Below are 26,499 nucleotides of genomic sequence, written 5' to 3' on the forward strand. Positions count from 1 at the left end.
TACTATATTTTAGACTGTACATTATATTAGTTATATTATTATATATAAATAATTGTATATGATAATATGAAGAAGGATCTATGAAATAATAATAATTATTATTATTTCATCTCAAATTACTCTTATAAGAAATACTTCCCAAATCTGTTTTCTAAAAGTAATAAATATATATTGACAAGAACTTATACAAAACTTATTAAAGGAAAAAAAAATAGAGAGAAATTATAGTTAGCTTTTGTTCATGACTGATTTTTCATATAAATTTTGAACTTATTTTTGAAGAAGCTGAAGTGGTGTTCATTTTTATTGTATTTTTAACACTTAGAAAAACCTCTCATAGTTCCATAAACTCATGTTGCAAAGAATGTAGCTCAGATTTGTCTAAATGCAGGGGGGTGTGTGGAAATTGATCTTAATCTAGAAGGCTAAGAGCTGCTTTTCTCCAGTGTGTTAGAGTGATGAGTGGGCAGATTGAGGTTTCAATATATGTAAATGAAAGAAGTTAACACATTCATGTTATTGTCTTGGTCCTGGAAGATAAATTATGATTCCTTTGCACTCTGAAGAGGTGCTTCAAATCTGTAATAGAGATGATTAAAGCAGGCAGAAAGAGGTTGCAGGTCAATTGCTTATCAGTGAGGTGGCTGTACCACAGATACAGAGAGAAGAAAAAAAAAGTGTTTAAAATAAAAGAATTCCCACATGCCATCCTACTTGCATCGCTGCACACAATGGGGCTGGAAGCCATTCCATGACATTTTCTGCATATGAATAAATTTCTCTGACTGCTTATTATAATTTTTTTTTTCATTTTCACATATTTCTGTACTGCTGGGAAACAGAAATGAATAGGTACTAAAATTACATGACACTCTTCTTCTCTAAAAGGAAATTTTGTTTAAAAAAAAAAAATCTTGTTTTTTTTTCAGCAGAGCTGCAAAGTGCAGGCACCTAATTTGTAAATCATCTCTCTTACCTGAGTGGTTTGGGTTTGGGAATCACAGAATCACAGAATGTTAGGGGCTGGAAGGGACCTCGAAAGATCATCCAGTCAGAACTAAGGTAGTGAATCAAAGTTATTAAAACACATATCCTCATACACTGATCAAAACAGAAAAAATACCTTGACTTCACCAAACTGATTCTTCCAATTAAATAACTAAATAATATATCATGCCTTCCTGACTCTGCAAATTACTTACTTTAAAGGCCAAGAACAACAAGGCCATGCCTAAGACATGCCATTGATCTAACACCACCGTAGCCATTAAGCTATGTCCAAAGTGCCATGTCATAGAATCATAGAATCCTAGAATCCTAGAATCAATCAATCCCAGCTTGGAAGAGACCTCCAAGATCATCCAGTCCAACCTATCATCCAGCCCTAAGCAATCAACCAGACCATGGAACCAAGTGCCACATCCAGGCTTCTCCTGAATGTCTCCGGTGATGGTGACTCCACCACCTCCCTGGGCAGCACATTCCAATGACAAATCTCTCTCTGTGAAGAACTTCCTCCTAACATCCAGCCTGTACCTCCCCTGGCACAGCTTGAGACTGTGTCCTCTTGTTCTGCTACTGGTTGCCTGGGAGAAGAGACCAACCCCCACCTGGCTACAACCTCCCTTCAGGTAGTTGCAGAGAGCAATGAGGTCTCCCCTGAGCCTCCTCTTCTCCAGGCTAAACACCCCCAGCTCCCTCAGCCTCTCCTCACAGGGCTGTGCTCCAGACCCCTGCCCAGCTTCGTTGCCCTTCTCTGGACATGTTCCAGCACCTCAACATCTTTCTTGAATCGAGGAGCCCAGAACTGGACACAGGACTCAAGGTGTGGCCTGACCAGAGCTGAGTACAGGGGAAGAGTAACCTCCCTTGTCCTGCTGGCTACAATATTCCTGATGCAGGCCAGGATGCCATTGGCCTTCTTGGCCACCTGGGCACACTGCTGGCTCATGTTCAGCTGCTGTCCACCAGCACCCCCAGGTCCCTTTCTGCCTGGCTGCTCTCCAACCACTCTGTCCCCAGCCTGTAGTGCTGCATGGGGTTGTGGCCAACATTCCTTGAACACTCCCAGGGATGATGACTCCACCACTTCCCTGGGTGACCTGTTCCAATGCCTGACCACGCCTTCTGTAAAGAAATTTCTCTCACAGTTACTTCCTAGCACGATCTCATACTCATTATTAAGCTTTTGGAAGTTTGCTGAGGGATGTCAGTCTATTCTGTGAGCTGAGAATTATTCCTGAAGTTGGGCTTCTCTTTTTTAATTTCTCCATGAAGGTATTAGTTTGGTCTTGCAGGTAGGGCTACAGAGCAAAGGGACACCTCTGAATAGTGAAGTAAGTCTCATTCTGATGGTCTAAATTCTTCATGAGACTCTGAAATACAACAACTAGCTGCTGGTGTCTCATTGACCTGTGTTCCTGGCACTCCACTGGGCACTAGCCAAACTGACATTTCTTTTCAATATCAGATATCTGTGAAGTCATATTGGGGCCATTATTGCAAAGTCCTTATGTTTTAAAATATTTTAAAAACATTTTTTTCTGCAACAAAGACTTTTTTTTCCTTTTTATATTGTTTTGTTTTGTTTTCCCTTTAAATGCTGAATAACCTTAATAGCTTCAAAACTTCAAAATTCCTTGGAAAAAAAAAAAAAAAAAGAAAGAAAGAAAGAAAATCAAGTATTGTGTCCAATTCTGGGCCCCTCAGTTCAGGAAGGAGCTCAGGGAACTGCTTGAAAGAGTCCAGCACAGAGCCACAAAAATGCTGAAGGGAGTGGAACATCTTCCTTCTGAGGAGAGCCTGAGGGAGCTGAGGGCTCTGGAGCTTGGAGAGGAGGAGCCTGAGAGGTGACCTCATTGCTGTTGCTAAAGATGTGCAGAGGGAGTGCCCAGAGGCTGGAGCCAGGCTCTGCTGGGTGATGCCCAATGACAGCACAAGGGGCAGTGGTGGAAGTTGAGGCATAGGAAGTTCCATGGGAACATCAGGAAGGATTTTTCCGAGTGAGGGTGACAGAAGACTGGAAGAGGCTGCCCAGGGGGGTTGTGGAGTCTCCCTCTGTGGAGATATTCAAGACCTGTCTGAATGTGTTCCTGTGTGATCTGCTCTAGGTGCTCCTGCTCTGGCAGGGGGGTTAGACTGGATGAGCTTTAAAGGTCGTTTCCAGCCCCTAACATTCTGTGTGATTCTGTAACTATTTCAGCTGAGTGGAATACAACTGAAGAAGAGGCCAAATGGAGAAGAAGCCTCTTAGTGAGTTACTGCAAAGTATCAAGCAAAAGACTTTTTTGAAATCTAGGTGTGACAGTATTCTCACATGAGCAACAGTGACAACCAGAGGCAAATGAAGTAATCCTCAACTGATGAGACTTCACTTTGGCTACAGGATAACACAGGATCCATTACATTATTTGCAGCTAATGTATGACTTCTGCAAGCTTTTTTTTCTTTTTTTTTTTAAGATGATAAATTTAATCTTATTTAAAATTATATAAAATGGAATGAATTATAAAGAAATTTAAGGAAAATTAATTTCCTTTAAATTGAAAGAAAATTAGATTTTCTTAAAGATTTTCTTCTCTGAAAAAAAAAAAAAGATATTTTGCTTGTGGCAGAATTAATATCTGCTTTTCCCCAAGAGGAAGATAAAAATGCTACTTTTAATGGTTATCTGAAAATATTTTGAAACATGAGTGTAGTATGATACCTTTTTAATATGAACTGACTTCTTGCTTTGATAGGCTTCAGAAGTCTATCTTGGTTTGGGGAAATGTTAAGTCCTGCACCTAGAGAATAAGCATTCATTAGAGTTTTCTAATTGGAGGGGGGGGGGGGGAATCCATACAGAGATATCCATTTGCTAGTGACCTTTAGTTACAAATGCAGGGGAAGTCCCTTGACAAGTTGCTTGGCAGGACAGTTCGTAGCAACTTGACCTCACTGCTGCTCTGCCTTAAAAACGTGGCCTGAAAATAAGAAAGCTAAAAGCTTCTGTGGTTGGTTTGTTCACATCACCTGAATTATAGTGCAAAAGAAAGGAGAAGAGGAATGAAAAGAACAACAAAAAACATTGAAAAAGTAGCCTCATGGTAATATCTAATTGCAATTACATAAGCCACAAACAATGATTTCTATCTTTATAAAAGCATCCTCTTTTGTCCTTTGTTTTTTTCTTTCTTTTTTCCTTTTTCTTTCTTCTCTTGTCTTTCTTCCTTTTTTCCTTTTTCTTTCTTTTTTCTTTTTCTCTCTTTTTCCTTTTTCTTTTTTCCTTTTTCTTTCTTTTTTCCTTTTTCTTACTTTCTTCCTTTTTCTTACTTTCTTCCTTTTTCTTACTTTTATCCTTTTTCTTTCTTTTCTCATTTTTCTTTTTTTTTCCTTTTTCTTTCTTCTTTCCTTTTCCTTTCTTTCTTCCTTTTTCTTACTTTTTTTCCTTTTTCTTACTTTCTTCCTTTTTCTTACTTTCTTCCTTTTCCTTTCTTTTGCCCTTTTTCTTTCTTTTCTCATTTTTCTTTTTTCCTTTTTCTTACTTTCTTCCCTTTTCTTTCTTTTGTCCTTTTTCTTTCTTTTTTCCTTTTCTCTTTGTTCCTTTTTCTTTCTTCCTTTTTCTTTCTTTTTTCCTTTTTCTTTCATCCTTTTTTCTTTTTCCCTTTTTCTTACTTTTTTTTCTTTCTTTTCTCCTTTTTCTTTTTTCTTTCTTTCTTTTTTCCTTTTTCTCTCTTTTCTCCTTTTTCTTTCTTCCTTTTTCTTTTTCTTCCTTTTTCTCTTTTCTTTTTTCTTTCATCCTTTTTTCTTTTTTCCTTTTTCTTACTTTCTTCCTTTTTCTTTCTTTTTTCCTTTTTCTTTCTTCCTTTTTCTTTTTCTTCCTTTTTCTTTCTCTTTTCCTTTTTCTTTCATCCTTTTTTCTTTTGTCCTTTTTCTCTCTTTTGTCCTTTTTCTTTCTTTTCTCCTTTTTCTATCTTTTTTTTCCTTTTTCTTTCTTTTTTCCTTTTTCTTACTTTCTTCCTTTTTCTTTCTTTTGTCCTTTTTCTCTCTTTTGTCATTTTTCTTTCTTTTTTCCTTTTTCTTTCTTTTTTTTCTTTTTCTTATTTTTTTTCTGTTGTCCCTTCCCAAATAGCTCAGTAGGCATTAAGTTGCACTGTTCTTGAGGAAGTTCTTTCTCTTCAAAAGCAATTATTAATTGTCAATACAGACAGAAGACATGTCTTTATGTTCCTCTGTTTCACAGAAGAGGGAATTTTTTTGGCTCTTTCTCTCCAAACACTTCATTTGAGAGACATGTGGTCTCTAAGGGAAGGTTATGTGTAGCTGTGAAGTGTGCAGATGTTTTAGCTATGGTTCCAGCTTCACAGCAGAAGAGGAAGATGGGGCAGATTTCTGCTCCTCCAGAGAGCCCTTGGCTGCAGTTCCACAGAGCCTCTGGTGAAGCACTCAGTCAAAGCCTTCAAAGACACAAACCAAAAGGATGAACTTCACTTAGAAGAAAAAAAAAAAACAAACAAACCAAAAGTTGTCAAGTGCTCCGTTTGCAATGTGCTCTAAAACACTGGAGATCTTTTGCTGGAATTTTGCTGTAATCCTAGCATGGATTCAGGAGGGACAGGTCCTGCCTGACCAACCTGATCTCCTCCTGTGAGCAGGTGACCGCCTGGTGGATGTGGGGCAGGGTATGGATGTAATCTATCTGGACTTCAGCAAGGCCTTTGACACCATCCCACATAGCAAACTCCTGGCCAAGCTGTCAGCCCACGGCTTGGACAGGAGCACTCTGAAATGGGTGAAGAACTGGCTGAAGGGCTGCAGCCAGAGAGTGGTGAATGGTGCCACATCCAGTTGGCAGCCAGTCACTAGTGGTGTATCCCAGAGATCAGTGCTGGGCCCCATACTGTTCAATATCTTTATTGATGATCTGGATGTGGGCATTGAGTCCATCATCAGTAAGTTTGCAGATGACACCAAGTGAGGAGCAGGAGTTGATCTGTTGGAGGGTAGGAGGGCCCTGCAGAGGGACCTTGCCAGGCTGGGTAGATGGGCAGAGTCCAAGGGCATGAGATTTAACAAGGCTTAGTGCCAGGTTCTGCACATTGGCCACACCAACCCCGTGCAGTGCTACAGGCTGGGGACAGAGTGGCTCGAGAGCAGCCAGGCAGAGAGGGACCTGGGGGTGCTGGTTGACAGCAGCTGAACATGAGCCAGCAGTGTGCCCAGGTGGCCAAGAAGGCCAATGGCATCCTGGCCTGCATCAGCAATAGTGTGGCCAGCAGGAGCAGGGAAGTCATTCTGCCCTGTGCTCAGCTCTGGTTAGACCACACCTTGAGTGCTGTGTCCAGTTCTGTGCACCTCAGTTTAAGAAAGATGTTGAGATACTTGAATGTGTCCAGAGAAGGGCAACGAGGCTGGGGAGAGGTCTGGAGCACAGCCCTGTGAGGAGAGGCTGAGGGAGCTGGGGGTGTTCAGCCTGGAGAAGAGGAGGCTCAGGGGAGACCTCATTGCTGTCTACAACTACCTGAAGGGAGGTTGTAGCCAGGTGGGGGTTGGTCTCTTCTCCCAGGCAACAGAACAAGAGGACACAGTCTCAAGCTGTGCAGGGGGAAGTTTAGGCTGGATGTTAGAAAGAAGTTCTCCACAGAAAGAGTATTTGGCCATTGGAATGTGCTGCCCAGGGAGGTGGAGGGGTCAGTGTCCCTGGAGATGTTTAAAACAAGACTGGATGAAGCACTAAGTGCCATGGTCTAGTTGATTAGTTAGGGTTGAGTGATTGCTTGGACTGGATGATCTTGGAGGTGTCTTTCAACCTGATTGATTGATTCTGTTGATTCTATGTGTAATTTAATGAGACTTCAGCAAGACTGCTGCTTGCTAACTGATGATGCAGATCCTTTGCTCTGATGGTACTCACAGTGATGTTGGCTTATCATTTCTTACAATAGCAACATGATTTATTGAAAAAACAATTCACAGAGAAAATACTTGTTTTCCTAGAAGTACAGTCTGGAGAAGAGAAGGCTCCCAGGAAACCTTATTGTGACTGTCCAGTATCTGAAGGGGGCTACAAGAAAGCTGGGGAGGGACTTGTTAGGGTGTCAGGGAGTGGGGGGAATGGAGCAAAACCAGAAATGGGTAGATTCAGTTTGGATGTTAGGAAGAAATTCTTCCCCATGAGGGTGGTGAGACACTGGCAGAGGTTGCCCAGGGAGGTGGTGGAAGCCTCATCCCTGGAGGTTTTTGCAGCCAGGCTGGATGTGGCTGTGAGCTACCTGAAGTAGAGTGAGGTGTCCCTGCCCATGGCAGGGGGTGTGGAACTGGATGGTCCTTGAAGTTCCTTCCAACCCTGACAATTCTATGATTCTAAATAAATCCTCATGAAATTTTCCTGCTGCTTGCTGTGTTGTCACAAAATGATGGACCCTTCACTGCTTACTGACACTTACAAATTAGTGTTTCCACAGGGCTGCACTTCTTAGGAAAGGCTGCTTGTAAGGGTGTATGCATTTACTTTTTTTTTAAGATATCTTTCATTATGCTGCTTTTGAGACACTCATTTTTTAGGGAGAGCTGTAGGTATTTATTTTGCAGTGGGATGTTCATACTAAATCAGGCCAGTCACTCTTCACTTCATATTTTCTTTGGATTTTATGGCCATGCTGAGTCTACTGATAGGGTACCTTTTATTTTTATGTATCCTTGTGCTTCACCATGAGTGAAGTTGTTCTTTGGTAAAAGGAAGATCAAATTATCATTTTCCCTGGCTACTTTTCTTGCTTCTGCTGACATTTCCTTACATATTTCATGACAGTGCACAGAGGGCACTGTCAGCAGGTTTGCTGATGGAACCAAACTGGGAGGAGTGGCTGACACAGGAGGGTTGTGCTGCCATTCAGCCACACTTGGACAGGCTGAGAGTTGGGCAGGGAGAAATTGAATGAAATACAACAAGGATAAGTGTTGCACCTGGGCAAGAACAACCCCAGGTGTCAGTACAGCATGGGGACTGAGCTGTTGGAGAGCAGTGAAGGGAAAAAGGACCTGGGGGTCCTAATGGATGGAATGTTGGCCATGAGCCAGCAATGTGCTCTTGTGGCCAAGAAGAGCAATGGCATTCTGGGCTATATCAGAAGGGCTGTGGTTAGTAGGTTGAGAGAAGTTCTCCTCCCCCTCTACTCTGTGCAGGTGAGGCTGCATCTGGAATATTGTATCCAGTTTTGGGCCCCTCCATTCAGGAAGGACCTCAGGGAACTGCTTGAAAGAGTCCAGCACAGAGCCACAAAGATGCTGAAGGCAGTGGAACATCTTCCTTCTGAGGAGAGCCTGAGGGAGCTGAGGGCTCTGGAGCTTGGAGAGGAGGAGCCTGAGAGGTGACCTCATTGCTGTTGCTAAAGATGTGCAGGGGGAGTGCCCAGAGGCTGGAGCCAGGCTCTGCTGGGTGATGCCCAATGCCAGCACAAGGGGCAGTGGTGGAATTTGAAGCATAGGAAGTTCCATGGGAACATCAGGAAGGATTTTTCCGAGTGAGGGTGACAGAAGACTGGAACAGGCTGCCCAGGGGGGTTGTGGAGTCTCCCTCTCTGGAGACATTCAAGACCCACCTGGACGTGTTTCTGTGACATTCAAGACCCACCTGGATGTGTTCCTGTGTGACCTGGGATAGGTGCTCCTGCTCTGGCAGGGGAGTTGGACTGGATGAGGTTTTGAGGTTCCTTCTGGCCTCTGGCATTCTGTGATTCTGTGATGATCCCCATATCTGCATGCTGGATGGTGGTTCAGACTAATTGCCATCTCCTGTGCTGACAACTATAATCAGTTCTTGCATTAGCTCCACAGGTTTATGGAAGAGAAACAGGAGGCTCCATGATATCATTGAGCCCTCTCTCAGATTTAGCTAGGGAATTACAGAACCAGACTGATTTCACAGAGCAGTTAAATAATTAAAAGGCTAAAAATTGCTACTTTCAACTGGCAGAGTTACTATACTTCTTTGCAGTGAGCAGGCTGAATTTGTTTACAGCATGTGCTCAGATGGATTCGAGTGGTAAACTGTGAGGATTGATCCTCTCTACCGTGTTATGCAACTTCTCAGTCTGTGCTTCAAAAATCTTTTTTACAAAGTAATTACAGCTAGCAGGATGAAGGTTCATACATACATGAATGTATATAGGAAAAAGAAAACTCAGGACATTTCTAACGTTTTTTTTTTCCAAAGGGAAAAAGAATCTCCCTCAATAGACTGAGAAATCTTATTTACTGCTGTGGCTACATCTACGTGTTCGATTACAAGATCAGAGTCACAGAATCTCAGAATTCACCAGGATGGAAAAGACCTTCAGATCATCAAGTCCAACCTATCACCCAACACCATCTAATCAACCAAACCATGGCACTAAGTGCCTCAGCCAGGCTTATTTTAAACACTTCCAGGGACAGTGACTCCACCACCTCCCTGGGCAGCACATTCCAATGGCAAATTACTCTTTCTGGGAAGAATTTCTTCCTAACGTCCAGCCCAAACCTCCCCTGGCACACCTGGAGACTGTGTCCTCTCGATTGTCACTGTGTGTCTGGGAGAAGAGACCAACCCCCACCTGGCTACAGCCTCCTTCAGGCTTTCTTAAATTGGACACAGGACTTCAGGTGTGGCCTGACCAGTGCTGAGTACAGGGCAGAATGACTTCCCTTAAGAAAGATGCTGAGATGCTGGAACATGTCCAGAGAAGGGCAATGAGGCTGGGGAGGGGTCTGGAGCACAGCCCTGTGAGGAGAGGCTGAGGGAGCTGGGGGTGTTTAGCCTGGAGAAGAGGAGGCTCAGGGGAGACCTCATTGCTGTCTACAACTACCTGAAGGGAGGTTGTAGCCAGGTGGGGGTTGGTCTCTTCTCTCAGGCAACCAGTGACAGAAGGAGAGGACACAGTCTCCAGCTGCACCAGGAGAGTTTTAGGCTGGATGTTAGGAAGAATTTCTTTCCAGAAAGAGAGATTGGCCATTGGAATGTGCTGCCCAGGGAGGTGGTGGAGTCACCATCCCTGGAAGTCTTTAAAATAAGCCTGGCTGAGGCACTTAGTGCCATGGTTTAGTTGATTAGATGGTGTTGGTTGATAGGTTGGACTTGATGATCTGAAGGTCTTTTCCAACCTGGTTAAGTCTGTGATTCTGTATTAGTGCAACCATTTGTGAGCATGTAAGTGGGTTACCTGATAACCCACATGTTCTCTTGCTAGCTTTCTTGCAGTATTGTCAGACCAAAGACTGTCTCTAGGGTATAATGCATGCATTGTCATCTACAGCAGCAGAATTCAAGAAAAAAAATATAAAATGTTAGTACATATATGTGACTTCTGCTGATAATATCAAACTGGGAGGCTTGGCTGAGACATCTGAAGGCTTTGTGGTCATTCAGTGAGACTTGGACAGACTGAGAGCTGGGCAGAGAGGAACCTAATGAAGTTCAACAAGGATAAGTGCAGAGCCCTGCATCTGGGAAGGAAGAATAAACTGCAGCAGGACAGGCTGGGAGGGGATCTGCTGGAGAGCAGCCCCAAGGAGAAGGACCTGGGAGTGCTGGTGGACAACAAGTTCTGCATGGGACAGCAATGTGCCCTGGGGGCCAAGAAGGCCAATGGGGTCCTGGGGTGCATTCAGAGGAGTGTGTCCAGCAGATCCAGGGAGGTTCTCCTCACCCTCCACTCTGCCCTAGTGAGACCTCACCTGGAATATTACATCCAATTCTGGGCTCCCCAGTTCAGGAGACACAGGGATCTACTCAAGAGAGTCCAATGGAGGGCTACAAGGATGCTGAAGGGACTGGAACACTTCTCTATGAGGAGAGGCTGAGAGCCCTGGAGCTGTTTAGTCTGGAGAAGAGAAGATTGAGAGGGGATTTAATCAATGTTTCTAAATACCTGGGGGCTGGGGGTCAAGAGGAAGGGGACAGGCTCTGCTCAGTTGCACCCTGGGATAGGACAAGAGGCAATGGATAGAAACTCCAGCACAGGAGGTTCCACCTAAACATGAGGAGGAACTTCTTCACTGTGAGGGTCCCAGAGCACTGGAGCAGGCTGCCCAGAGAGGTTGTGGAGTCTCCTTCCCTGGAGACTTTCCAGCCCCAACTGGATGCATTCCTGTGTGACCTGTGCTGGATTCTATGGTCCTGCTGTGGCAGGGGAGGTTGGACTTGATGATCTTTGAAGGTCCTTTCCAACCCCTAACATCCTGTGATGCTGTGATGCTGTGATGATGGAGCTGAATGAGTTGCTTAAAGCTGCTGCATTAACTAAGTTAATTGATCATTGTTGAAATTGTGGTATTTCCAAGAGAAAAAGTACTCTAATTATAGCTCTGCTTTTCAGCTCCATTCCCTTTCTGTTTAGTTCAATTGTTTGGGCTTGGTTTTGGTGTTTTTTTCAAATCACTGTTTTCTTTCTTTGCACTTTTCTCTCCTCAATGGAGCATTAACCTCTTGACAAAACAACACCAAATTTAAAATAAAATGTGACACTGGGAATCTTTGAATAAGCTCATGAAAAAGGGGTTTGGTTTCCCCCAGGTAAAGTCTTTGGTATCCTAGAATGTCCCTCTTGGGAGTCTGTGCTGGAAAAGTGGGAATGGTTAGGCTAAAACTTTTCTGGCAATATCATTTACTCAGCAGTAGTTGTATTTTGCTAGCAATTAATAACTCTGTCAGTAACGTTGTGCTGTAATGTTGAGTATTTAGTATCAACCCTGCTGACAAGTTATTACAGCTATCCCAAAGGAAAATATTTTTGTCTTGGTCTTTTCTATAGCAAATCCAAGGAAATAGGATGGTGTGGTTTAATTTTATATAAATATAAATATTTATATATATATATAATATAGAAATGTATAAATATTTTAATATATTTATTATATATAATAAATATATATAAAATACAATTATTTTATATATATATAACAAAGATATATACATATATAATAAAATATAGAAATATAATTTTAATATATAATATATATTTAAATAATAAATATATATTCTATAGTATATAAATATATATTTTATATATATATAATGTACATAAATATATTATATTTTATACATATATTTATTTTATATGTATATTTATATATGTGTATATATTTTATAAAATTATATAAATATATATTATAAATGTATATAGAAATATAATTTCTATATATATAATATATATTTAAAATAATAAATATATGTTATATATTTTATATATATATATAAAATACATACATAATTATATATATAAAACACACACATAATACATAATGTATAAATATATATTATATATATTCTATAAATATATAATAGAAATAATAGAGAAACAAACATAAAAATAAGAATTATATATATATCATATATTTATATATATATATATAAAAGTCTTGATTTGCATCTGCTCAATAGAAAATTTAGTTTAATAGTCAAGTACTGAAACAAAGAAAGAAGCCAGATTTATGATGTCTTCTCCAGCCTAATTCTGCCACCTTATGCATTTGTAGAATGAAAAATATTCCTTGAAGAGTGGTGGTTTTGTGCCACAAGACTTGTATATCTAATGTGCAAAGCATTCAATTTTCTTTTAATTTTCTTTTTTCACTTAGACTATGAAACATTGTGCTTGGTTAATCTGGTGTGTGCAGCTCTTTAACACAGCTCTGCATGTCAATCCCCCTCCTTCTCACTACAGAGAGGTGGTGATTTGTTACTTCATTTGTTATTTCCTGCCCTTTGCCTGATGGAAGGAGCAATACAAGTTGGCTCAGTGCCTGCCTGGAAAGTGGTGTGACAACCAAACTCCTGAGAAAGTGAAAACAACCTCTGACAGTTGACACATGACAGAAAGAGGAAGGTTTAGGCTTGTCAGCCAGGACAAAACTACTCCCAGAGTGTCAAGAGCAAAACGAGAACAATAGCTCTGCACCACTATCACTGCTGTTAGTTAACTAATATCACAGTATCAGAGTATATCAGAAGTTGGAAGGGACCTCCAGAGATCAAAAGGTCCAACCCCCCTGCCAGAGCAGCATCACTTAGGGGAGTCTGCACAGGAATACATCCAGGTGGGGTTTGAAAGTCTCCAGAGAAGGAGACTCCACAATCCCCCTGGGCAGCCTGCTCCAGGGCTCTGTCACCCTCACTATAAAGAAGTTTCTCCTCATGTTGAGCTGAAATCTTCTCTGTTCAAGTTTGAACCCATTGTTCCTTGGCTTATCACTGTGAACCACCCAAAAGAGCCTGGCCCCCTCCACTTGACACCCACCCCTCAGCTATTGATAGACATTGATCAGATCCCCTCTCAGTCTTCTCTTCTCCAGACTAAACAGCCCCAGGGCTCTCAGTCTCTCTTCACAGGGGAGATGCTCAAGTCCCCTAAGCATCCTCCTGGCTCTCCCTTGGACTCTCTCCAGCAGGTCTCTGTCTCTCATGAACTGGGGAGCCCCAAACTGGACACAGGATTGCAGCTGTGGTCTCAGCAGGGAAGAGCAGAGAGGTAGAGAACTTCCCTAGCCCTGCTGGACACCTTTCTTGCTGCACCCCAGGATCCCATTGGCTCTCTTGGCCACAAGGGCACATTGCTGTCCCATGCAGAACTTGCTGCCCACCAGCACTCCAAGGTCTTTCTCTGTGGAGCTGCTTTCCAGCAGGGCAGCCCTAACCTGTCCTGGTGCCTGTTGTTATTCCTCCCCAGATGCAGGACCCTGCACTTGTCCTTATTGAACTCCATGAGGTTTGTCTGCAGCCAGCTTTCAGCCTGTCCAGGTCACGTTGGATGGCAGCACAGCCTGACAGGTGTCAGCCACCCCCCAGTTTGTATCATCAGAACTTGCTGAGGGTACTCTCAATGCCCTCAGCTAGGATGTTGATAAAGATTGAACAAAACTGGACCCAGTACTGATCCCTGGGGGACACCACTGGCCACAGGCCTCCAAGTTGACTCTGTGCCACTGATGATGACCCTCTGAACTCTGTTGTGGAGCTAGTTTTTAATCTACCTCACTCACCAGCCATCTATGCCACACCTCCTAATAGAATATATATGGCTAAGAAGACACTGCAGAAAAGTTCCATTAAAAGTTTGTTGAGATGGGTGCCAAATTTAACTATTTTATTACAGAATCAGATGCATTAGTTGTCAAGAATCCCATTCCATCTCTATACTACGACACCTCTGCAATACCTAATTATCCACCAAAGATTTGCATCCTGAGTATTTCATTGGCTTTGTCTAGTGTGGGCATGACTAAGGTGTTATTGTAGGGTGAATATTCATAGCTCATCAACAGGGTTAATGTTCTGAGCCTGTTGCTTTATTTAAGCAGGTCTTATTTTCTAGGGATGATTATTTCTGAGAGTGTCTTGTTACAGAGGGAGAGAGAGGGCCTCAGTTCTTTTTTGAACATTCCTGTGTTGTGAAATTAAAGGCACAAACAAGGCCAAATACATGAAAAATGAGGCTATTTATTAAAGGAAGGAGGGAGAGAGAGAGAGGAAAAATGGAGAAAGAGAGAGAGAGAGCAGAAGAGCAGGAAAGAAACTATATTACCACCCCCCTCCTGAAGTCTCTGGCTGGGTGCTGCCTCTTTGGCTTGTAGGAGATGTCATCCTTGTTGGCTTGTGCTGTCCTCTGCTGGAGGAGGGGAGGGAGAGATCCCAAAGTCCAAGCCCTTCCCTGAGCAGCCTCCAACATGTGGTGCCTTCAGTAAAGATGTCTTTCCTCTCCTCCAGGAGTTCTTCTTTTCTTCATGATGAAGAGAGGGTTCCTGGACTGCTTTCAGGCTGGATGTTCATGGTGATGTTTTCTCTCTGTGTCTGAGCTGCTAAGGCTCAGTGTCTTTTATTCAGTTAGTGGCAGCTCCCCCTGGCCCACAAATGAACATTAATGCATTTGTGACTGCCAGGTGTGCTGTCAGCAGGCAGAGCTGACCCATCAGGCAGGTCCTTCACAGCAATCTTATTTTTGTTGGACATTCCAGAGGGGCTTTTCACCATCCCCTCCCTCGACAGCTGTTGTCTGGGAAAGGGGCAAAGGTTATTTTATCTTTATCGATTCACATCGAGAGACAAGATTTACATTTAGACTCTTACAGAGTCCAGATTAGATTTAGACTCTTACAGAGGGCTATTGGCATTATGATGTCAGGGGACTGTATAAAATCTCCCTTTTAAATTCCTTGGTCTGTTGACCTTTTTTTGATATTTTTTTAATTTCAGTCTGAGGACATCCTTCAAGCTGTCAGAGTGAGGAAAGATAGAAAGACTGGTTAAGAAAGTGACCATAAAGAACTACCTACCTACCTTTCTCTCTCTCTCTCTCTCTCTCTTTCTCTGTCTCTCTCTCTATCTCTCTATCATCTCTATCTCTACCTCTGTCTCTATCTATCTCTATCTCTGTCTCTATATCTATCTCTATCTCTGTCTCTATCTCTATCTATCTCTATCTCTATCTCTATCTCTATCTCTATCTCTATCTCTATCTCTATCTCTATCTCTATCTCTATCTCTATCTCTATCTCTATCTCTGTCTCTATCTCTATCTCTATCTCTATCTCTATCTCTATCTCTATCTCTATCTCTATCTTTGTATCTCTGTCTCTAGCTCTATATAAAGGTGGACTATAGCCAAATTGCTTTGTGACAAGGTTATGTTTCCTTTGATCTCTTTTCTCCTTCCCAGTGATGTGTTTATATAAGCCTTTAGGATACTAAAATATATTTTGAACCTTTGGTTCATAAAGCAAGCAAAAAAAAAAAAAAATTAGACTTTCTCCAAGAGTGTTGGCTTGGAGCAATAAAGAGTCCATATATAAACTAACCTCCAAAAGAAATGTCTTTGATAGAGAATTCTAGACAATACAGAAGACATTTGTGTGCAACATCTGAAGCAGGGGAAGAATTTCTGTCTCACAGATGACTGCACTCAAAAGAACTGTAGCAAAATAGGGCACTACTTTTTTTCTTGATGAGTAGAAAATTCTTACTTTGGCTTATAGAATTATCTGATGCTGGCTTTCAGTAAAAGCTGTGTAATGGATTGCATTCAATCAGTATGTTTTTCCAGGAATGCTCCTCAACAGTGGAAGGCAGCACACTTCTGTTCTTGTCAGAGTGCAAGAACATATTGACCTAATCCTGACCTAATATGGATCATTGCCTCTAGTCCTGAAGAGTGCTTCATGTTACTTTGCTCTGATCATAGTAAATGAAACAAAAAAACCCAAAAACAACCCCCAAACCAACTGAATCCCAAACCAACCCCAAACCAAGAACAAAAACAACAAAAGCAAATACAACCCCCCCCCCCAAAAAAACACACACCCCCCCCCCCCCCCAAACCCAAACCAACACAACAATAACAAAACAAGAGGACACAGTCCCCAGCTGTGCCAGGGGAGGTTTGGGCTGGATGTTAGGAAGAAATTCTTCCCAGAAAGAGAGATTGGCCATTGGGATGTGCTGCCCAGGGAGGTGGTGGAGTCACCGTCCCTGGAAGTGTTTAAAATAAGTCTGGCTGAGGCACTTAGTGCCATGGTTTGGTTGATTAGATGGTGTTGGGTAATAGGTTGGACTTGATGATCTGAAGGTCTTTTCCATCCTGGTGAATTCTGAGATTCTGTGAAAATTAACACAAAACAAAATCCAAACCAAACAGAAAAAAAACGCACACCAAACCAAAGCAACCAAACAAAACAACCAAAATAAGACTAATCCAACAACAACAAGCTTATAACTTCTGAGGATTTTGAAGGTAAAAGCTGCCAAGACTGGCAGCTCCACCAAGGAGGGCACTAACCTGGAACTCTTCATGAGAGCAGTAACCTATGCATGTATTGGATATGTGTTTTCTTTAGTGGTGTGTACCATTTTTATGTGCATTTCCATTGTTTACAATATTTTCAGACATATTTACAGAGCAGGAGGAGGAGAACGAAGTGTTCAGAAGACAGTGAATGGAGTTGGGAGTGAGTTCCCTGTTTGCTCTTCCTCTGGACCTCTCCAAAGCTCAGCGAATCATTTGGCAGTAGTCAGGTGCAGCAGCATTGAATCAGGGAACTATTCCTATTCCTTTTATGAATGAAAGTAGACTTTTCCTTGTAAATGAATATCATAAATAGCATACAGGCTGGGCAGTGACTGGCTGGAGAGCAGCCTTGAGGAGAGGCATTTGGGGGTGCTGGTGGATGAGGAGCTCAACATGAGCTGTCAATGTGCACTTGCAGCCCAGAAAGCCAACCAGAGCCTGGGCTACAGCAAGAGAAGTGTGGCCAGCAGGGCAAGGGAGGTGATTCTCCCCCTCTGCTCAGCTCTGGTGAGACCTCACCTGGAGCACTGCATCCAGTTCTGGAGCCTCTATTACAAGAGGGATCTGGACATGCTAGAAGGTGTCCAGAGAAGGGCCACAAGGATGAGCAGAGGGCTGGAGCACCTCTGCTGTGAGGACAGACTGAAAGAGTTGGAGCTGTTCAGTCTGGAGAAGAGAAGGCTCCAAGGTGACCTTCTTGTGGCCTTCCAGTATCTGAAGGGGACTACAAGAAAGCTGGGGAGGAACTTTTTAGGCTATCAGGTAGTGATAGGACTGGGGGGAATGGAATAAAGCTGAAAGTGGGGAGATTCAGATTGGATGTGAGGAAGAAGTTCTTCCCCATGAGAGTGGTGAGAGCCTGGAATGGGTTGTGCAGGGAGGTGGTTGAGGCCCCATCCCTGGAGGTGGATGAGGCTCTGGCCAGCCTGATCTAGTGTGAGGTGTCCCTGGCCATGGCAGGGGGGTTGGAACTGGCTGAGCCTTGTGGTCCCTTCCAACCCTGACTGATTCTATGATTCTAAGTTGGGATGGAACAGGACTGTGGAAGTGTTAATACGTTTCCAAAAGAGAAAAGAAAAAATCTTTATCAATACTTAAGTAACTTATCAATAATATTAGTAGGCTGCTGGTGGGTGAAAGTAGTTAGTGTTGATACCCTGAAGCTGAAAAAAATCAAAAGACTGGCATTGGGCTGAATTATTCCAGCATGGATGGGAATGAGATCTGGGAGGTTTGCTGCAATCTCTCACACTTCCAGTGCATTACCAGCATTGAGGCATCCATTACCTTCTGTTCTGAGTGGTCTGCATTACCAGGAGACTGATGAATGATGTCATTAGCATTGCAAAATACCTTGCAAATAGGACATGTGACACAAACAGTGACAACAGTAACAATTTATTTGAAGATTTATAATTATATATATGTATATAAGAACATGTACTTCTATCCAATATATAATATTTAGTATATGCATACTTATCTAGATTAATATTATGTAATTGATATATTCATATTAACATCTTAATATAATCCACTATTTGAAGGATGGCTACAAAGAATATGGAAAGTCCCTTTTAACAGAGACTCTTTGTAATAGGCACAGGTTATTCCTGAAGAGATTTCATTTGGACATGAGGAAGAATTTTCACATTGGGAATAATCAGCCATTGGAATAATCATAGAATCAGAGAATTGTTAGGGTTGGAAGGGACCTCAAGGATCATCCAGTTCCAACCCCCCTGCCATGGGCAGGGACATCTCACACCACAGCAGGTTGCTCAGAGCCACATCCAGCCTGGCTGCAAAAAACCTCCAGGGATGAGGCTTCCACCACCTCCCTGGGCAGCCTGTGTCAGTGTCTCACCACCCTCATGCTGAAGAATTTCTTCCTAACATCCAATCTGAATCTCCCCATTTCTAGTTTTGCTCCATTCCCCCCAGTCCTATCACTCCCTGACACCCTAAAACATCCCTCCCCAGCTTTCTTGTAGCCCCCTTCAGATCCTGAAGGCCACAAGAAGATCTCCTGGGAGCCTTCTCTTCTCCAGATTGAACAGCCCCAATTTTCTCAGGCTGTCCCTGGGAAGTTGTGGATTCCCCAGCATCAGACACTTTTAAGGTTCAACTGCTTGGCCACCTTGTCTGGACTGTGCTTTTGACAAGAGAAGTTGGATGAGGTGATCCTTGAGGTCCCTTCCAACCTGATGTTACATGACTCTGTGATTCATTGAGTTATGTAGCAGATGTGAGCAGAGAAAGCTCAACATGTGTTATAAATGTTGCCAAACTTGGCATTATCTGTGGTACTACAAACCTCACCATTTGTAACAGGCAAGGAGTTAATTCTGTCTCTGTTCTAAATCTGGTGTCTGATTAGTTTAAATATCTTTGAATTAGTGGAATGATCTTCTACCAGGTCTTCTGTCAAGAGGTTTTTAATGACTATCAAGTCAGATGATTAAGGCAGAATGGTTCTGTGGTAAACATGGAAGCTCCAGATGTCACATTAACAAAATGGAAGCCATGCCAGTCAAAGAAGCAACACCAGGTGAGAGTTCAAAGGCAGGCATGGTTTTAGAGGAGCAAGCAGCTTCATTAAATGTTATTAATGAGGTTTGTAAATAAATGTTGCATTTCAATTAATGCCTTACTTGTAGAGAAAGCAATATTATTGAGCTTCAGCCAGAGATGCAAAGAGATTTTCATGAGCTGAACATCTGTGATTCCTCAACTACTGACCTTTTAAATAAGATTTTCTTTTTTTTTTTTTTTTTAGAATTACATTAGTTGTAGATTCAGTAGCTTACTCTCTTCCTCCCCCCCCACCCCCCCCCCCCCCATCCCTCTCTCTCTGCTAAAAGACAGCTGTTTGAATTAAATTCATTCTTTATCCTTGCAGGGTCTTCATTCTGGTGCCTACTGGATATTGTTCCTATAAAGAATGAAAAAGGAGATGTAGTGCTCTTTTTGGCCTCTTTCAAAGACATAACAGACATAAAAGTGAAGATTGCTGCAGAAGACAAAAAGGAAGGTTTGTGTCAATTGCAACAGTATTGATAAGGCTTTGGGACTCACAACTGTGTGAACTCTCTCTCTCATGTGCTCTTCAATACAGAGACTTCAAGTGCTCCAAAGAAGAAAACAACATATTACATGGAAAGATAATCTGCCAGGGTTCTAATCTGCACATTTCATTTACATAGCCCTTTGCAGCCTGTAAGCATGGAATCCAAGGCACAGGGTACCTGTGTTCAGAGAGTGGTGGTGAATGGTGCCATTGCCAGCTGGCAGCCAGTCAAAAGCAGTGTCCCCAGGGATCAGGCCTGTTCAATATCTTTATTGATGATCTGGATGAGGGCATTGAGGCCACCACTAGTAAGTTTGCAGATGACACCAAGTTGGAAGCAAGTGTTGATCTCTTAGAGGGTAGGAGGGGTCTGCAGAGGGACCTTGACAGGCTGGACAGATGGCAGAGTCCAACAGGATGGCATTCAACAAGTCCAAGTGCCAGGTGCTGCACTTTGGCCACAACAACCCCATGCAGAGCTACAGGCTGGGGACAGAGTGGCTGGAGAGCAGGCAGGCAGAAAGGGACCTGGGGGTACTGGTTGACAACAGCTGAACATGAGCCAGCAGTGTGCCCAGGTGGCCAAGAAGGCCAATGGCATCCTGGCCTGGATCAGCGATAGTGTGGCCAGCAGGAGCAGGGAAGTCATTCTGCCCTGTGCTCAGCACTGGTTAGACCACACCTTGAGTGCTGTGTCCAGTTCTGGGCTCCTCAGTTTAAGAAGGACACTGAGATACTTGTATGTCCAGAGAAGGGCAACAAGGCTGGGGAGAAGTCTTGGACGCAGCCCTGTGAGGAGAGGCTGAGGGAGCTGGGACTGTTTAGCCTGGAGAAGAGAAGGCTCAGGGGAGACCTCATTGCTGTCTACAACTACCTGAAGGGAGGCTGTAGCCAGGTGGGGGTTGGTCTCTTCTCCCAGGCAACCAGTGACAGAAGGAGAAGACACAGTCTCAAGCTGTGCCAGGGGAGGTTTAGGCTGGATGTTAGGAAGAAATTCTTCCCAGAAAGAGAGATTGGCCATTGGAATGTGCTGCCCAGGGAGGTGGTGGAGTCACCATCCCTGTAAGTGTTTAAAATAAGCCTGGATGAGGCACTTAGTGCCATGGTTTAGTTGATTAGATGGTGTTGGGTGATCCCTGGAAGTGTTTAAAATAACCCTGCATGAGGCACTTAGTGCCATGGTTTAGCTGATTAGATGGTGTTGGGTGATAGGACTTGATGATCTATCTTGAAGGTTTTTTCCACCCTGGTTAATTCTGAGATTCTGAAAACTATTATCTTAGGACAGATTTTCTCAACTTTATTCTAGCATCATTACATCATATACTACATTACTATGTACTATATAGTAACTACAGGATCACATGAGGGAAAATCATCAAGACTGAGACATTTTTTTGTCAATAACACACAACCTTTCTGGCCAGAGCAGGTTGGTTTACTCTGGTATTTGGAAAGAGATACATTTCATAGTCTCATTAGCTACAGCTGGTCTACAATGGAGTGAGCATAAGACTTTTGGGTCGTGTCATGGTTACTCAGCATAGACAGCTTGAGTCCACTGGACAAGAAGATTATGGTGGTTGTGCTTGTATGTGCTGGATTTAGATTCTAAGGAAGCTTCTAGAGATGCACAATTACAGGCTGCAAAGGGCTGACTTGTCCATATGTTGAGCACTTGTCCTTCACATTTGGTTCTGTCTCAGGAAGGTCTTGAGAAATCTTTACTTGTTACCACCTGAACTTTATGCATGAGAGAACAGGTTGAGTCCTATCTCCCATTTGATGATTAAAGGCTTTATTTTACATTTCAAGGTTTTAAAGGTACCATCCTTTAGCTGATGAGAATGAGAACATGCTTTCCATACACAGGCTGCCCAGAGAGGTGGTGGAGTCTCCTCCAGAGACGTTCAAAACCCATCTGGATGCATTCCTGTGCAGGCTACCCTGGGTGATCCTGCTTTGGCAGGAGGGTTGGACCCAATGACCTCTTGAGGTCTCTTCCAACCTCTGATGTTCTGTGACATTGTGTGATACTCTGACACTGTAACCTTCTCTTTTAACAGCATAAGATCTCTTATAATCTTATGAGACTAATGTTAAGGCTGGCAAAGACATGCAGTTAGTTTCTTTTCTTAGGAAAAATGTCTTTTGAGGTTATCATGTGTGATGGTTGTGCTGCTATATGTAATCTCATTTGAAAAAAAAAATACACAAAAGGACAGAAAGAACAGTTAAGGAAGGTATCATCTCTTTTCTGATGAAAAGAGGAAGGCTAAGACTAAATTGCAAAACATTTTTTGTTGGGAGGGGATATTGTGGGAAGGGATTATCACAGAATCAACCAGGTTGGAAAAGGCTTCAGAGATCATCGAGTCCAACCTATTACCTAATACCTAACACCTCCTGACAACTAAACCATGGCTCCAAGTGCCACATCCAATCCTTTTTTGAACACTTCCAGGGATGGTGACTCCACAATCTCCCTGGGCAGCACATTCCAATGGCCAATTACTCTTTCTAGGAAGAACTTTCTCTTCACCTCCAGCCTAAACTTTCCCTGGTGCAGCTGGAGACTGTGTCCTCTTGTTCTGCCACTGCTTGCCTAGATGAAGAGACCAACCCTCACCTGGCTACAACCTCCCTTCAGGTAGTTGTAGACAGCAATGAGGTCTCCCCTGAGCCTCCTCTTCTCCAGGCTAAACACCCCCAGCTCCCTCAGCCTCTCCTCATAGGGCTGTGCTCCAGACCTCTCCCCAGCCTTGTTGCCCTTCTCTGGACATGTCAAAGTGTCTCAATGTCCTTCTTAAACTGAGGAGCCCAGAACTGGACACAGCACTCAAGGTGTGGTCTAACCAGTGCTGAGCACAGGGCAGAATGACTTCCCTGCTCCTGCTGGCCACACTATTGCTGATGCAGGCCAGGATGCCATTGGCCTTCTTGGCCACCTGGGCACACTGCTGGCTCATGTTCAGATGCTGTCAACCAGCACCCCCAGGTCCCTTTCTGCCTGGCTGCTCTCCATCCACTCTGTCCCCAGCCTGTAGCTCTGCATGGGGTTGGTGTGGCCAATGTGCAGAACCTGGCACTTGGACTTGTTGAATGCCATCCTGTTGGACTCTGCCCATCTGTCCAGCCTGGCAAGGTCCCTCTGCAGATTCCTTTGCTCTCAGCTGGAATTTAAGAACACTTTTGGAATTTTGTTTGAGTTTTCTAAGGTTTGATGATTGAGAGATGAAAACTTTCAGAACCAAAGTTCATTTAGCTGGGTGCTCTCTGAAACTTCTCCCTTGTGAGGAGAGCCTGAGGGAGCTGAGCCTCTTTAGCTTGGAGAAGAAGAGACATGTTGCTAAAGAGGTGCAGGGGGAGTGCCCAGAGGCTGGAGCCAGGCTCTGCTGGGTGATGCCCAATGACAGCACAAGGGGCAGTGGTGGAAGGTGAGGCAGAGGAAGTTCCATAGAAACATGAGGAAGAATTTTTCCCTGTGAGGGTGACAGAACACTGGAATAGGCTGCCCAGGGGGGTTGTGGAGTCTCCCTCTCTGGAGATATTGAAAACCTGTCTGGATGCATCCCTGTGTGATCTGCTCTAGGTGACCCTGCTCTGGCAGGGAGCTTGCACTGGATGAGCTTTCGAGGTCCCTTCAGGCCCCTAACATTCTGTGATTCTGTGCGATTCTGTGATTCTTTTGGTTTGCTTTTCTTCTTTGTAGCTGGTATGTGCAGCTCATGGAGGCACTGAAGCTGGAGAAGGGGAAAGCTTCTCCATCTTCCCCCTTCATTTTCAAGAAGCCATTCAATTTTGCAGTGCAATAGTTTGTCCTTCTGTTTTAAATGTATTCCCCCCCTCATCCTTCTCTTTTTTGCTGACAGGTAAAAAACTCAACTGCAGAGAGCTCTTAAATGAATTGTGTGAAATATCCTTCACTGAGAAGTTTGGAAAGTTTTTTGCTTGTTTGTTTGTTTGTTTTTTTCCTTTTGGGTTTGTTTTTTGTTGTTTCGGATTGTGGTTGTAGAGCCAACAATATATCAGTCTTCTATTTAAATCTTTTAATTCAAATCTTTCTTGTTTTTCTAGACAGGTTTCAAGATGTAGCTAGTTTGCTTCTTCTTAATTTCTAGGTCTGTTAATTTAATTTTTCCCCCTTAATTTGGATGCATCGAATGTAGTTTAATTAAACCTGTGTGACAGACAGCTGCTTTATTCCTATAATTCCCTTTTTTTCTTTCATCCTGACACATCCCAAAATGTCTGCTTTCATTTACTTTGGCATCAGTTCACTGTAATTCCATCAGAGTCATGGGAGTTACTTTGCATTTACTGCTGTATAAGCAAGAATACAATTTGATTCTGTGATTGACAGTTACAGGCATCTGAATAGACTTTCCAAAACAGTGCTCAGTTTTTACCCTGAATAGATTTCACATCATCAAAGAATGTGTCAAATGATTATGCCAGTGACCATGTGGTGGGAAAAGACATCTAAATGCATAAATATAGGAATTGGATATTACTAATGAGCAAGCTTGGAAATTATCATCTTCTGACATAACGGACACCTGGAAAAAATCAGAAACTTTGTATTTAAAAAGGTCCTCACAAGAGATTTTGTTTTCTTCTTTCTTGCTTTGTTTTCTTTCCCTCAATAAAAGAGAATAAGACATCTTAAGGACATTTTAAGTGTTTAGTCCTAGCCATGCATGCCTCTGGCCACTATTTCAAGATTATGTGTTTTCTTATCTATGAAATCATATCTTATAATGAATTGCTTTTGAGAGAGAGTTTATTTTCTTAACTGTGAGAGATTAAGCAAAACTAAGAAAAGGTTTCTATGCTCTTTACATCTAGCCCCATTTCTACCAGAGTCTAAAATGTCAGTAATTCATCTCCCAAAGATTAAAGTGTTATCTCCTGATGTTTATTGGACTCTCACTTGTCTTCTGCAGAGAAATGGAAAGGAAGAGGAAGAGCAGGGTCACACTTCGAGTCAGCGCGAAGACGGAGTAGAGCAGTCCTGTATCACATATCTGGGCATCTGCAACGAAGAGAGAAGAACAAATTAAAAATCAATAATGTAGGTTTCATTTCTCTCTTTTGCAAGACCTGTGCTCTTTGTACTTACTGTCTTTTATTAAAAAAAAAAAAAAAACAAAAAATCAATCTTTATGTCAACGAGTAACTGATGAACGTCTTAGTCATAATTTTGCCTAACAAAAGGAGTAAAGAGTTCACACAAGTGCAGTGTTGCTTACTGTGGTATTTGTTGCAGTTTATCTAGCAAGACAGTGCATGTATCCATACTGTGAACAGGCATCCATTTAACACCAGGAAGGAGACATTATAAAATTTCCTGCAACTTAATATTAGGTTTGTTATTAACTCTCTTCTTGTCCCAACATTCACAAAAGTCATTCCGTCAACAGATCCATCTGTCTGATGGCACTGCACTGGGGGGTGAGGGGGAAATAGCACTAGTTCTTAGCTGCATGTCAGTGTTTCATATTTCACTATGTTTGGGATTTTTAAAACAACCTAATGGCTGCCTTGAGAGAAATATGACTGTATGATCAAATGATTGCTTTGTCTCATTTCAGCTTTCCCCCCTTTCCCCCTTCTCTTTTTCAGAATGTTTTTGTAGATAAACCAGCATTTCCAGAGTACAAAGTTTCAGATGCAAAAAAATCCAAATTCATTCTGTTGCATTTTAGCACTTTCAAAGCTGGCTGGGACTGGCTTATTTTACTGGCAACGTTTTATGTTGCTGTGACTGTACCTTACAACGTTTGCTTTATTGGCCACGACGAGCTGTCTACCACTCGAAGCACAACTGTCAGTGACATTGCAGTGGAAATCCTTTTTATCATTGGTAAGATGCATTGAGGATCTCTTCTTTGACATTTGAGGTTTGTCACAGGGTGGATACTATAGGACAGGAAATAACCATCGCTTTCATGATGGTGATCAATTTTAGCTGTATAGTTTGAGATTTTATCTGAACTTTAAAGAGTCCTAGAATGATTTGGGTTGGGAGGGACCTGTAAAGAGTCTTACAATGATTTGGGGTGGGAGGGACCTTTAAAGAGTCTTACAATGATTTGGGGTGGGGTGGACCTTAAAGAGTCCTAGAATGATTTGGTTTGGGAGGGACTTTTAAAGAGTCAAAGAATGATTTGTGTTGGGAGGGACCTTTAAAAAGTCAAAGAATGATTTGGGTTGGGAGGGACTTTTAAAGAGTCCTAGAATGATTTGGGTTGGGAGGGACCTTTAAAGAGTCCTAGAATGATTTGGGTTGGGAGGGACCTTTGAAGAGTCCTAGAATGATTTGGGTTGGGAGAGACTTTTAAAGAGTCCTAGAATGATTTGGGTTGGGAGGGACCTTTAAAGAGTCCTAGAATGATTTGGGTTGGGAGGGACCTTTAAAGAGTTTTAGAATGATTTGGGTTGAGAGGGACCTTTAAAGACTCCTAGAATGATTTGGGTTGGGAGTGACCTTTAAAGAGTCATAGAATGATTTGGGTTGGGAGTGACCTTTAAAGAGTCATAGAATGATTTGGGTTGGGAGTGACCTTTACAGGTCATATGAGAGCTGCTCCAGCCCTCTGATCATTGTTGTATCTCTCCTGTGGACCTGCT

The 26,499-nt window shown here is 42.7% G+C and overlaps 1 protein-coding gene across 1 annotated transcript in view; it reads left to right on the top strand.

The window, feature by feature from the left end:
- Nucleotides 1-26,499, top strand: part of KCNH8 (potassium voltage-gated channel subfamily H member 8) — a 247,748-nt gene that overhangs the window by 91,352 nt on the left and 129,897 nt on the right. The window contains exons 3-5 of the mRNA XM_054384755.1: nucleotides 19,699-19,830; nucleotides 24,813-24,940; nucleotides 25,492-25,732. Coding sequence (XP_054240730.1) covers nucleotides 19,699-19,830; nucleotides 24,813-24,940; nucleotides 25,492-25,732 — 501 coding nt within the window. The remainder of the gene's footprint in view (nucleotides 1-19,698; nucleotides 19,831-24,812; nucleotides 24,941-25,491; nucleotides 25,733-26,499) is intronic.

This window comes from Indicator indicator, chromosome 11 (genome assembly GCF_027791375.1).
Source record: "Indicator indicator isolate 239-I01 chromosome 11, UM_Iind_1.1, whole genome shotgun sequence".
Lineage (NCBI taxonomy): Eukaryota > Metazoa > Chordata > Aves > Piciformes > Indicatoridae > Indicator > Indicator indicator.